Source organism: Populus euphratica, unplaced genomic scaffold (genome assembly GCF_000495115.2).
Source record: "Populus euphratica unplaced genomic scaffold, PopEup_1.0 scaffold417.1, whole genome shotgun sequence".
In the NCBI taxonomy this organism is placed as follows: domain Eukaryota; kingdom Viridiplantae; phylum Streptophyta; class Magnoliopsida; order Malpighiales; family Salicaceae; genus Populus; species Populus euphratica.
The window spans coordinates 20,352-32,677 of NW_011500312.1; the positions used below are offsets into that span (position 1 = coordinate 20,352).

At 31.4% G+C, this 12,326-nt stretch overlaps 1 protein-coding gene across 2 annotated transcripts; it reads left to right on the top strand.

Annotated features, from left to right (window-relative positions):
* The first annotated feature begins 9,950 nt into the window (after positions 1-9,950).
* Positions 9,951-11,825, top strand: LOC105113504 (uncharacterized). Of its 2 annotated transcripts, none has more exons than XM_011009702.1 (5): positions 9,951-10,089; positions 10,192-10,274; positions 10,386-10,586; positions 10,726-10,941; positions 11,059-11,825. In XM_011009702.1, the coding sequence occupies exons 2-5, from the start codon at positions 10,272-10,274 to the stop codon at positions 11,353-11,355; spliced, it is 717 nt and encodes a 238-aa protein (XP_011008004.1). In that variant the 5' UTR covers positions 9,951-10,089; positions 10,192-10,271; the 3' UTR covers positions 11,356-11,825. The 2 variants fall into 2 exon arrangements, with proteins under 2 accessions (XP_011008004.1, XP_011008005.1); XM_011009703.1 differs by having other exon boundaries at positions 10,216-10,274.
* Positions 11,826-12,326: the final 501 nt, after the last annotated feature.

Below are 12,326 nucleotides of genomic sequence, written 5' to 3' on the forward strand. Positions count from 1 at the left end.
AATTTAAGATCTATAGCTCTAGATATGACCCAATTATCAAACAGTGTCTCGATTTGGACTACACCAACATCATTTTTCAAAGTTTGGTCATCTCTTTGTCCTTTCAAGTTCTTAAATTTATCAATCAATTCTCTTATTCATGTGACTTTTTAAAATAGATCTCAACTTTTAATAATTTTCAAAAGTCTTTTAGAATGCATGTGAGTCCTTTAACATGGTGGGCTAGTATAATCCACTTTATAAGATTTTTGTAGTTGTCTTTCTTAATGAGAAATGACCCCCACATGCCTCAGAATGCTAAAATTTAATAACACTACTTACTTCATTGTTAGGAATGTATCTTTGAAATATTTTATTAGGATAATATTTAAATAAATAAAGGTCATCCCAATAAAAGTTCTTCACTTCATTCAAGAACTTTCTTTTCTCTTAGGAACTCCAATAAGCTGGCAAATGTCCTAAAACAAGAAAATTAACAATATTAGTAAACCAAGATATTGTAGAGACAGAAAATAAGGATTTATCAGGAAAGTAATCATCGATTGGTGTGATGTCAGATCTCGAATCTGTTGTCAATCTTGACAAGTGATTCGCGACAATATTTTCGGTGTCTTTCTTATTGATTGTGATATCAAATTCTTGAAGTAACAAAATCTATTGTACTAGTTTAGCCTTAGAATCCTTTTTTAAAAGAAGATATTTCAAAGTTATATGATCACTAAAAACAACAATAAGTGACCCGACAAGATAAGACCTAAATTTTTCACATGCAAATACTACTGCAAGTAATTCTTTTTCAGTAGTGGTGTAATTCATTTGAGCACTATTTCAAGTTTTACTTGTATAGTAGATCTCATATGGTTTCTTATCTTTTCTTTGTCCCAAAATAGCACCAACGGCATAATCACTATCGTCACACATTATTTCAAAAGATAATGACCAATCAGGAGGTTGAATGACTAGAGTAGAAGTAAGCAATTTTTTAAGCTTAACAAAGGCTTTTTCACATTATTCAGTCCATTCAAAAACATTTTTCTTTGTTAGAAGGTTACACAATGACTTAGATATAACACTAAAATCTTTGATGAACCTTTTATAAAAACCAGCATATCCTAAAAATAATCTATCTTTAACAGATTTTGGTATTGGAAAGTTGGCAATTAACTTGATTTAGATTTTTCAACCTCAATTTATTTCGATGAAACAATGTAACCAAGTATAATATAAAATGACATGTTTCCCAAGTCAGCACAAGATTCCTCTCTTCACACCTGCTCAAAACATTTTCTAAGTTAGTCAAACAATCATCAAATGAATCGTCAAAAACAAAAAAATCATCCATAAAAATTTCAAGCAAACATTCAACCATATTAGTGAATATGTTAAATATGTATCTTTGAAACATGGTTGGTGCATTATATAATCCAAAAGGCATCCTTCAATATGCAAAAGCACCAAATGGATATGTGAAAGTAGTCTTCTCTTAATCTTTCAATGCCATTTCAATTTGATTACAACCTGAATAGTCATCTAGAAAACAATAAAATTCATGACCTGCAACTATTTATAGGATTTGATCCATGAAAGGTAAGGGAAAATGATCTTTTCTAGTCATTGAATTAAGTTTTCTATAGTGAATACACATGTGCCAACCAGTAATAGTCCTAGTTGGAATTAAATCATTTTTCTCATTTGTTATCATAGTAATTCTAGACTTCTTGGATACAACTTGGGTAGGACTTATCCATTTGCTATCAGAAATAGGATAAATGATTCTTATATCTAAAAGCTTAATGACTGCATTCCTTACTACTTTTTTCATATTAGGATTAAGCCTTTGTTGAATTTCTCTAGAGGGTTTAGCATTTTCCTTTAAATAAATCTTATATGTGCAAATCAAAAGACTAATTCTTTTTATGTCAGCTAAGGTCCATCCTAATGCATTTTTATGTATTTTTAGAGTTTGTAATAACTTATCTTCTTAATGTTCATTAAGTTTGGAAGAAATTATTATCGAAAAAGTTTTATTTTCTCCCAAAAATAAGTATTTGAGATTGAATGGTAATGACTTCAAATCAGGTTTTAGTGGTTTAACACATGAAGGTATAGACTCAATTGATCATGGTGGTAATTCTTCAATTTATGATCTTCAATTACTTACCTTTTATTCTTCCTGAAAATAAACCATTTGCAAAATCTCAGATTCATTAAACTTAATTTCACTTCAAATAGTTTCAAATTGATCATGAACTAATTTTTCAATAAAGTCCATACTTGATCGCTTTTTATGATCGGCTTGTTTTAACTCGCAAGTGCACGAGTGTGCGATGTAGCAATTAACTCGGTAAGATCGAGGTCATATCCACAGAGAGCTAGATCTGGAAATTAAGCTAAGTAACAAAAAAAACTCAAGAGAAATTAAATTAACAATAACTTGGTTGAAAATAATTGATGGATTTGCTTTTAAAGATAAAAAAAAATGTAAATAGATTTTAAATGACAAGAAAAAGTAAGTCTTGGTCCAAATCAATTTTAATGGTGATGTATTGGTGATTTCTTCAACATATATAAGATAACTCAACCTAATATCAACGATGATGATATTAGATCAGAAGATATTACAATGAAGATTAGAAAAATGAAGATTGATTATTGTTTAAGAATGAACAAGTATTTTCATATTAAGTAAGACATTGAATCAAGCAATCTCTATACCAAAACTAAAGTTTGTGCATAAAAATTCAAGATTATAACATTACATAAATGATTTCTAAAATTTCTTTACAATAATAAATCATTCATGAAGAAAATAAGAAGATAAACATTAAGATTCATTCATATCCTAAAGAACTCACCTCAATCACCATTATCCTTTATTTGGATCCAAGAAAGAGTTTAGCCAACCATGATTATATATAAGAACACTTCAATAAACATGAAAGAACTTGAATCCAACTGAAATAATAAGTTTTACAAACTAAAGAACCGAAATCTATAAAGAAGAACACAATACAATTTCAGAAAAAATTCGGACACAAATCTGACTCTAACTTTGGACAGCAATGCGACCCTCTTAGAAGTTTTTTTTGGAGAAGTATATTAGAGACATATTTATAGGAAATTCTGTCACCTTTCCAGATCATTAAAGAACAGCTCATTTGGACACCTGAGTCAAAAGTTATGGGCAAAACACCGAAAAGTGTTCTGAAAAATCAAATCAAGACAGCTTTACAACTACTTTGGTGCACGTTTTTCTTCCTCATTTATGAGGTGTCTCCTTCTTCTTTTTGACCTAAAATAATGTTAAAATATCCCCTCTATCTTTCCATCCATGTGCTTGCCTTCTTGGATCAATGGATTACCCAAAATAAATCAATTGTTATTTGTTGTGTGGACATGTAAGATCATGGATTGTGTTTGGGTTGATTTGGGGTTGATTTAGGGCTGATTTGGGGCTGATTTTGGGGCTGAATTTGAGCATCAAATAAGTATACAAATGTACTTATTATTTGGGCTAAGATTGACATTGAAACCTTGAGTGTTTAATGGTTGAAGTTTGCACACAACATAAGGCAAGTTTGGGCTTGAAATAAATCATATGATATTCTTTTCTAGAATTGGAATAGAATTGATTTTTGGGACAAATTTGGAGCACTTATTTGAACCAAGATTTGCTTCAATCTTCAACTAAATGTCTCTTCAATTCTTTGTTCTGAATTCCGACGTTGAATTTTCTGAATTAATTCATTTAAGCTCCAAAAACCTATCGAAACATTAAAACAAACTTCATTACTAAAAAACACATCAATTATTATAAAAACAACCAAATAAAAACAATAAATACATATGTAAAATAAGAGACTTAATGACACTTTTGATGCACAATCAGTCCACTTCTTGTAAATCATTATTATCTCTAGGTTGCATGCAAATGTTGAAAATATTCATCTTCGATGTCATGTTTCCAAATGATAACTTCATTAGTCCACTCTTACAATTAATCAATCCATTAAAAGTTGCAAGAAATGGACATCTTAAAATAATAGGAATTAAATTACATGTTTCAACAGTTTGTATATTCAAGAAAACAAAATCCACAAGATAAATAAATGTATCAACTTGTACTAACACATCTTTAATTATTCCTCTAAGCACTTTTAATCATCTATCAACAAGTAATAGAGTTACATAAGTTGGTTTTAACTCATCTAGATTGACTTTAAAAGACTAAATATAGGAGTAAATTTACACTAGCTCCAAGATCAAGTAACGCTCTTTCAAAAAAAAAATTCTCTAATAAAGCATGAAATTGTAGGACAATCAGGGTTTTTATATTTCAAAGCATTATTGTTCTGAAGAATGGCACTTACTTGTTTGGCTAAAAAGGCTTTTTTTTCACATTTAGTTTTCTCTTCACAGTGCACAAAGCTTTTAAAAATTTAGCATAAGAAGGTACATGTTTAATAGTATCCAAAAAAGATATATTGATCCTTACCTGTTTGAAAGTTTCAAAGATTTTAGAGTTGTGATTGACTTTCCTTTGTTTGGTAATGGCATGAGAAAATAGAAGTCCTGGCGAGAAATCAATCTTTTCCTTATAATGTTCGACTTCAACCCCTTCCTTACCCTCGGAGATTAACTCATCATCTTTCTCACAAGGTTAAAGAGTGGATTTTTCAATAACCTTACCATTACGAAGAGTGATGACTGATTTAACTGAATCCATATGATGGCTTCCGGAACTACTTGCATTTGAATTATTGCCCCTTGGGATTTTGTTGTGGTTGAGATGGAAACTTACCTTTCTCTTGGAAACTTACCTTTCTCTTGGAAACTGAGAGTAGATGTTAATTTTGCAAGAGCACCTTTTAGATCTGTCATGGTTTAAGCATTTTGAATGTTGATTGTCTCCTGCTTTTCAATGAATGCATACAATGTTTCCTTAAGATTTCTTATAGGAGATAGAGTATAAAGAGGATATTATGGTTTGCTTAAAACGGTGGCTGTGAAGTTTGTGTATTATTGTTATAACTCTTCCAACTAAAATTTGGGTGATTTCTCAAATAGAGTTGTATGTTTACGAGTATTGGTTATGATTGGGCCTTTGGAAAGTGTTTAAAGCATGGGCTTGTTCATGGAGACATTCCTTAAAAGAAAGCAAAGTTAGACAATCATTAGTTAAATGTTCATTAGTTTCACATATTTGACACACAATGTCTTGAACAGATTTTAATTTACCACTTTTTTTTAATTCTAGTGCCTCAACTTTTTTGGCTAAAGATGCAAATTTGGCTTGGAGATAATGATCTTTTTTAAGGTTGTACATACCTCTACTAGATATATGATGTGTAGTCTTACTTGGTGCCTCATAATTATTTGTGATGTCATAATTTTGAGTATTTTCTACTAACAAGTCTAGGTACTCCATTGCTTCATTCGAGTCTTTATTTTCAAAAGTTCCATTACACATCAACTCTACCATTTGTCTATTTTTAGGTGTTAACCCTTCATAAAAATATGAAACCAATCTTTATGTTTCAAAACCATAATGAGGGCAAGTATTAAGCAAGTACCAATGCCTATCCTAAAATTGGTAAAATGTTTATCCTGGTTTTTTAGTGAAAGTGGTGATTTATCTTTTGAAAGAGTTTCTTCCGTGAGATGGAAAAATATTCTTTAAAAATTATTGTTGTATTTCATCCCAAGCATGAATGGATCCTGAACTAAGATTTTATAGCCATATTTTAGCTTTATCTTTTAATGAAAAAGAAAAAAGATTTTATCTGATGGTGTTCATACTATAATTTAAGTCATTATAGGTGTTACAGACTTCTTCAAATTCTCTCAAATGTGAGTATGGATTTTTTAGATCTAAGCCATGAAAAGAAGGTAAAAGTTGAATAATATATGGCTTAAAATTAAAGTGAGATGTATCAAAAGAGAAAATTATGCATAAGGGCGCACTTGTTCTTGTAGGAATCATGTGGTCTCTAAGTATTTTAACTAGGTTATTTTCATTATGAAGTGACTAGCTATCTTCTTCGGTCATTTTTTCTTAAAATAATGAGGATACCCTACAAAGTCTATCACTTAATATACATGAATGAACTCTCATGGACGTGTAGGAAGGAAATAAAAGGATGAAGGAAATAAAACAAAAGAAACAAAAGTTAGATACAAAAAAATAAAAAGTGAAAATAAAATAAATATTATAATTTATACAAGAATTTACCTCCCCGGCAACAGCACCAAAAACTTGACATGATCAAAAAGTTGATGTCTTATCCCAAGCGTAGGAGTGTCAAAGTAATAAATAACCCAGTAAGACTAGAGTCGAACCACAGGAAAGTTAACTATATAAATTATAAATAATAATAATAATAATAAAAACAACAACAACAACAACAATGATGGTGGTGGTGGTGAAGATAAGTTAAAGAGGACTTTAAGATGTAAGATTAATGTGAAGATATACAATGATAAAAACAAATGTCAAGGCTAGAGGATACACTAATAGTATTAGAGATAAGTAAAGTATAAACTCTTTATAAATTATCAACATGATCATAGTAATTATCTTATTTACGTAACATCATACTTATAAATTTTATCAAGTATTCATGATGCTAACTTATGTTGGCAACAAATCAAGTTCTTCTCATAATAACGATGTTGGTCGAAGACTATGAAGGATCAAGTATTTGATGTATCAAGTGTTACACAATACAAATCTAGATTAACCATTTAACAAGCAAGGTATTAAGAATTAATAAGATAAAAATGATAAGACATGTTAATAGCAAGTTGTTTAAGATATAAGCATTAAAGTCCATATTAAATTTATATTATACTTATCTTAACAGCATTAGTGAAACCTTTTCACCTTAACATAATTAACTTAGCTAAACATTATTAAGAAGAAAAAATTAAATAAATAATATAAAAACATAAACATGATATAAGTTAACTAAGTATAGTAAAGAAAATAAAAAGCATGAACAAGAGATTAATAAAAGCAAAACTTAAGCGTTATAAAAATATAAAGAGAGAGAGCATAAACATAATTTTTTTATGAAAAACAAGATGTCTAAATGAACGGCAAATATCTCTTTTTATAGGCTAAAATTCATAACTATTCATTTTATAATTGATAATTGATATGGTGGTGAACTATTGATTAGTGGACTTAGTGGACAACAACACTCAAGCATTTTGGTTTGATGACTTAACATTGATGTAATCAGAATTTGACAAAGTGTTTTTCATGAAAGTTGTTGACAATTATTGTTTCCTTCCACCCATCAAATTTGGAGCACTATAGCTCGAGATATGTCTAAAATACTGAGCAGTATTACTGGTGGACGTGGTGGATAGCCCTCATGCTCTTGTCTGGATGAAATATCATTTCTACCATCAGAATTAGAGCTAGTCTTCTATATGAAAGTTGTTGGAAATTGGCTTTTCCTTCTACCCACCAAATTTCATATTATTTGGCCTTCTAAAACTCCAGTTATGGGTAAACGTTTGAGCAATATTTGGGCTGGATTGCAGGAAATATTCTAACTTCTCTTTTGTAGCCAAATTTTGAATTTAAAAATGGAAAATTTAGGTCTTTCCATACACATGAAAGTTATAGGCCTATTTTTTTTATCTTTTCAGCCATATAATTAATCTAAAATTCAAAATCTATAACTCTAGATATGATCCAATGACTGAACAATGTTCAAATTTGAATTGAATCGGCATCTCCTTCATAAGTTATCTTTTCTTTGTCCTTTTCACTTTCAATAGTTAATCACAACAATCAATCTTTTAAATTGTGAGAATACTTATATTTAAAATGAGCATTTACCATAAATTAAAGATATTTTATATTATCAAACTTGTTATTATAAAACATGCTCTAGTTAAAGAGTTATTGATACTTCAAGTGAAAAATGATAATATAAAATCTTGATAAAAATACACTTTTAAATACTAATCATGATCTAAATGCATCAGTATTTTTCTGTTAAAATTCTTCATGGTGTAAAATTAAGACCTTTAAAAGATTGGGCATATTTTGATTGAATTAAGATTGAATGTTCTTGCAAGATATTAAATCCTGTAATTAACAAGCAATTGACTTGGGTCAAAAATAAAACATTACACTTAACAACTATAATGCAAGCTCCCATATCAGCCAAGGTATAAAGAAAAGTCTATAACTAAAATAACAAAAAATAAAGACTAAAAGGAAATGTTGTAGCACTTATTTTTTAGGCTGCAGAGCTAGTTAGTGATTGTAGTTGTTGGTTTTGCACTCCAGGACTATAGAACTAACCTATACACTAATGACAGTAGTGTGTTCCAGTAATAGCAAAGAATGTAGTAGATCCTTTATTTTTTTTATCTCTAGTTGTTTGAGTTTTGATAAAAGTTCTTAAAACACGTGATTATACTTGTGCTTCTCAGGTCACTACTATTACGTATAGAGCGCTAGAGATGCTTTTAAGTACTCCAACTTACACAAATATTGTTGATGTTTGGTTTATAAGATGCATGTTCGCTAAGATGGTGAGGGAGAAGGATTTATTTAAAGGGCATTCAGAGATGAGATATTAAAAAAGATATTCAGATATCATGAATTTTGTGAAGATTAACTTTCTTACTTATTTTATTGTCTATATCCTATTGAAACCTGCTCATTTGGTCAAGATTTCTTATGAAGCATAATTGGAACTCCCAAAGAGGACAAGCTATATTGATTACTATTATTCCCTCTCGTCATTCCCAATAATGAACCTAAGGTAAACTGATAGTTAGACTTCATAGTTGTTTAAGTGCTTTAAATGTACTATTATTTTCTAATCATAAAATTACGTTGCTGCTCCTACGATTTAACTGAAATGGCGCCACAGTTGAATGATGATGGCATTGATTTCCTTAGAGTTAAGTACCAGTTTGAACTTATTTACATAATATAACTACACAAAAGAAAAGGTGACTTTGAAACTGGATACTCTTGGTTGCATATGTTCAAGATTTTCTGTTTAAATTGTTTTTATGCTTTGAATTTATTTGTATTTTTGGGTTATGATTTGTTAATGTTTGGAAATTTGATCTCTTTGTGTTCTTGCTTCTGAGTTCTGTTGTTTTTTATGTTGTAAAGGTTGTAGCACTAGCATTATATATTTTAGTATTAATTTATGATGAAATTTGTTATTGTCATTATCATGTTTACTTGTTCATGTATGCTTTTATAGAAAATGTTGGTTCTTGATCCTTATGTTAGAATCACTTATGCTAGAATCATTGCATAAGTTGTTTTGGCACATCCCTACTTCATAAAACAAACAAAAATAAATAAATAAAACTGTTGAATTTATCATGGTTACTACTTATCTTTGATTTTTTCATCCGGCATAGAAAAATTAATAGCCAAGTTGAAACTGTTACAATAAGAAAACTTCATACAAAACTAAAAAAAATGAAAAGCATCTTAAAAATTTTCTTCTTGTCCGCATCAGTACAATAATTAAGAACACAATACAAATTATCAAAGAGAAAACTCTCTTCAAATAGAGTATGACAATCAAAGGATGATCAGTTCCGCTGTTGAATAACCTTTTTCCTTTTGCAATAAATTGTTGACCCTCTGTCTTAGGTCCATAATCTGAGACTACAACCACCATTCGCTCAAGTGCAATGGTGTTTTTTAGCAAATATATTGCGAGCTCCATTGCATTCCATTTGTCACGAAATCCTTCCATTTTGACTTCTTTCAAATGTTAATGGGTATGCCTTGAGTATTCTCTTCTTTCTCCGTTGCTTCTTCCCTCACATTCATGACCGGTCTGCCACAAAGTTAAGACATCCACTATTGTTCATCATCTTCTGTATCATGTGGAGGTGAATACCGCCTTGAAATATCGCATGAAATCATATATATTTTCATTTCAGGATATCTTTCATCTTCTAGTGTTTCCCTGAAGCGCATACACCTCACTACATACATATGAATACAAAAATATCACTGCGCATTCCTCGATCTTAATCCTTGATATCTTCGATCGGTGTGGTGGTTTCTTTCTACCTGAACCTGTCGAGGTTCGTGTCTCAGGCAGATGAATCAATATCTCTTTTTTCATCTCTGTAATTTGCAGTCTGGGTTGGTGATGAGTGTTTGACTGCTTTTCGTTCTTTTGGCAGCTGTTTATTATCTATAATCAACAGGAGCAGAGGCTGTAGAAGATTGGATTTTCATCGAAACTAATAGTAATAACAAAGTCATGGTATTTTACTCTAGCACCTCTCTGTTTCCACTGCTCTGTTTCATCTTTTTATCCTTTTATTTTGTGTCTGGCCGGGGTTTACTCATTTGAGCCGGTGATAATTGATTGCAGGTGAGTTCATTTGGGCAAATGGGGAACCACGACATGGGTCCACCATGGTTGATACCCATGCTTAGAGCAAGCTATTTCATTCCCTGTGGAGTTCATGGTGAATCCAATAAAAGCGAATGCAATATGTTCTGCTTAGATTGTATGGGAAATGCTTTCTGTTCGTATTGTCTCATTTATCACAAAGACCACCGTGTTGTTCAGGTTTGTCGACTCTGTCTTCGAATTAAAACACTATTAATTTTACATCTACCTACTGCCAGTACTGGTACAGTGTTTTCTTCAATCTTATAGCATTGATAAGCATTGCTTGATTGATTGAAAAACCGCATGGTTTGTGCAGATAAGGCGATCTTCATACCATAACGTGGTGAGAGTAAATGAGATACAGAAATACATAGACATATCATGCGTGCAGACTTACATCATCAATAGCGCCAAGATTGTGTTCCTCAACAAGCGCCCTCAGCCAAGGCCGGGAAAGGGAGTCACCAACACTTGTGAAATTTGTTGTCGAAGTCTCCTTGATTCTTTCAGATTCTGTTCACTTGGATGCAAGGTAGGTTAATTCTGATGATTTTCCTTCTCGATTATTAATCGGCGCTGTGCTCTGCTCTGATTACTTAATACAATATCCATTGTTTGTTCGAGTAAAGTGCTCTTTGCGTTTTGTTAGCTGGGAGGGATGAAGCAGGGTGACCCAGACCTTACATTTGCGGTAAAATTGAAGCACAATAGGGATCACTTCTTTGGTGGGTCAGAATCAGATGAGTCCTCGACCCCTAAGAAGATTCGCAGGACACATGCTTTCAATCGTTTGATGGAGGGACTCTCAATCTATTCCTCTAATAATGATGGCGCGGAGAGCTCCGGTGATGATGCAGCTACCAACATTTCTCCGGCTACTCCTCCCATTTTCAATCATCGAAATGCAAGGAGAAGAAAGGGTATACCTCATCGTGCCCCATTTTAAGATTTCATAAACCGAAAAAAAAAAAAAATCAGATTTCCAGTATGCTTAGCATTTAGTGGTATTAAAAAAAGGAAAAAAAATGGCAAATAAAATGATGGCGAGGAAGGAGGAAGTGGAATGTGGGGAATTAGGAAATGATACATTCTCAAGCTTCTTGTGTAGATACCTCTCCACTAGTATAGAATAGGATACTAGATAGTATGTTTTTAATAGCTTCGGAGCAAGGAAATGGTCCCTTCATATACATTTAGCAATTACTGTTGGGATTTAATTTCTAAGTCAAGAAAACTTTGGATATATGTAATACCATATCCATGCATGTACAGATCATGTCTATAAATATATAATATGGGGTTTTAGATTGTTGGAAGGGTAGCAATAATAGAGTACAGTGGCATTTGTACAGAACAGAACATTGTGCTTTGTTCTTGTAGATATTTATATTTAAAGTTATACCTTGTGTTCTGGCATCTTTGAGATCTTCTATTTTATATTCTATGTGCATTCTGAGACACCTTTCGTCTATGTATATATATAGGGAGGGTGGGGTGTTTTCTCATGGGAAAATGAGTTGCAACTTCTTCTTATTTTGGACATGAATGGATCAATTGTGAATTCGTAGGTCGAAATGTGAAACTTATGCTGCATATATATGTGTAGGCTGCTCACAGATTTTGTAATGGATATGATGGAGAATCTTCGTAGGGAAGTGCATTTGTGCTGATCAAGTTTTAGATATAGATTCTTAGAATATTTTAGACTACAAAAGTTTTTTGTTTTTTTTTTTTTTTTGAGAAAACAATAACATACCATTCCTATTATCAACAACAATATACCATTCCTGAAGATAAAAGATGGTCGATGGTTCTTGATTGATTTTATGCTTTAGTTTCTTCCTATATCTCCACGCCCCAACACCCCCCCCAAAAAAAAAAAAATAAAAAAAAAAATAAAAAAAAAGGGGGGGGTGA

What these genes read in the sequence shown, in the direction of transcription:
- LOC105113504 (XM_011009702.1), top strand. An exon ending in AAGACCACCGTGTTGTTCAG is followed by an intron (nt 10,587 to 10,725) that starts GTTTGTCGACTC and finishes TGGTTTGTGCAG; the next exon opens with ATAAGGCGATCTTCATACCA. An exon ending in TCTGTTCACTTGGATGCAAG is followed by an intron (nt 10,942 to 11,058) that starts GTAGGTTAATTC and finishes GCGTTTTGTTAG; the next exon opens with CTGGGAGGGATGAAGCAGGG.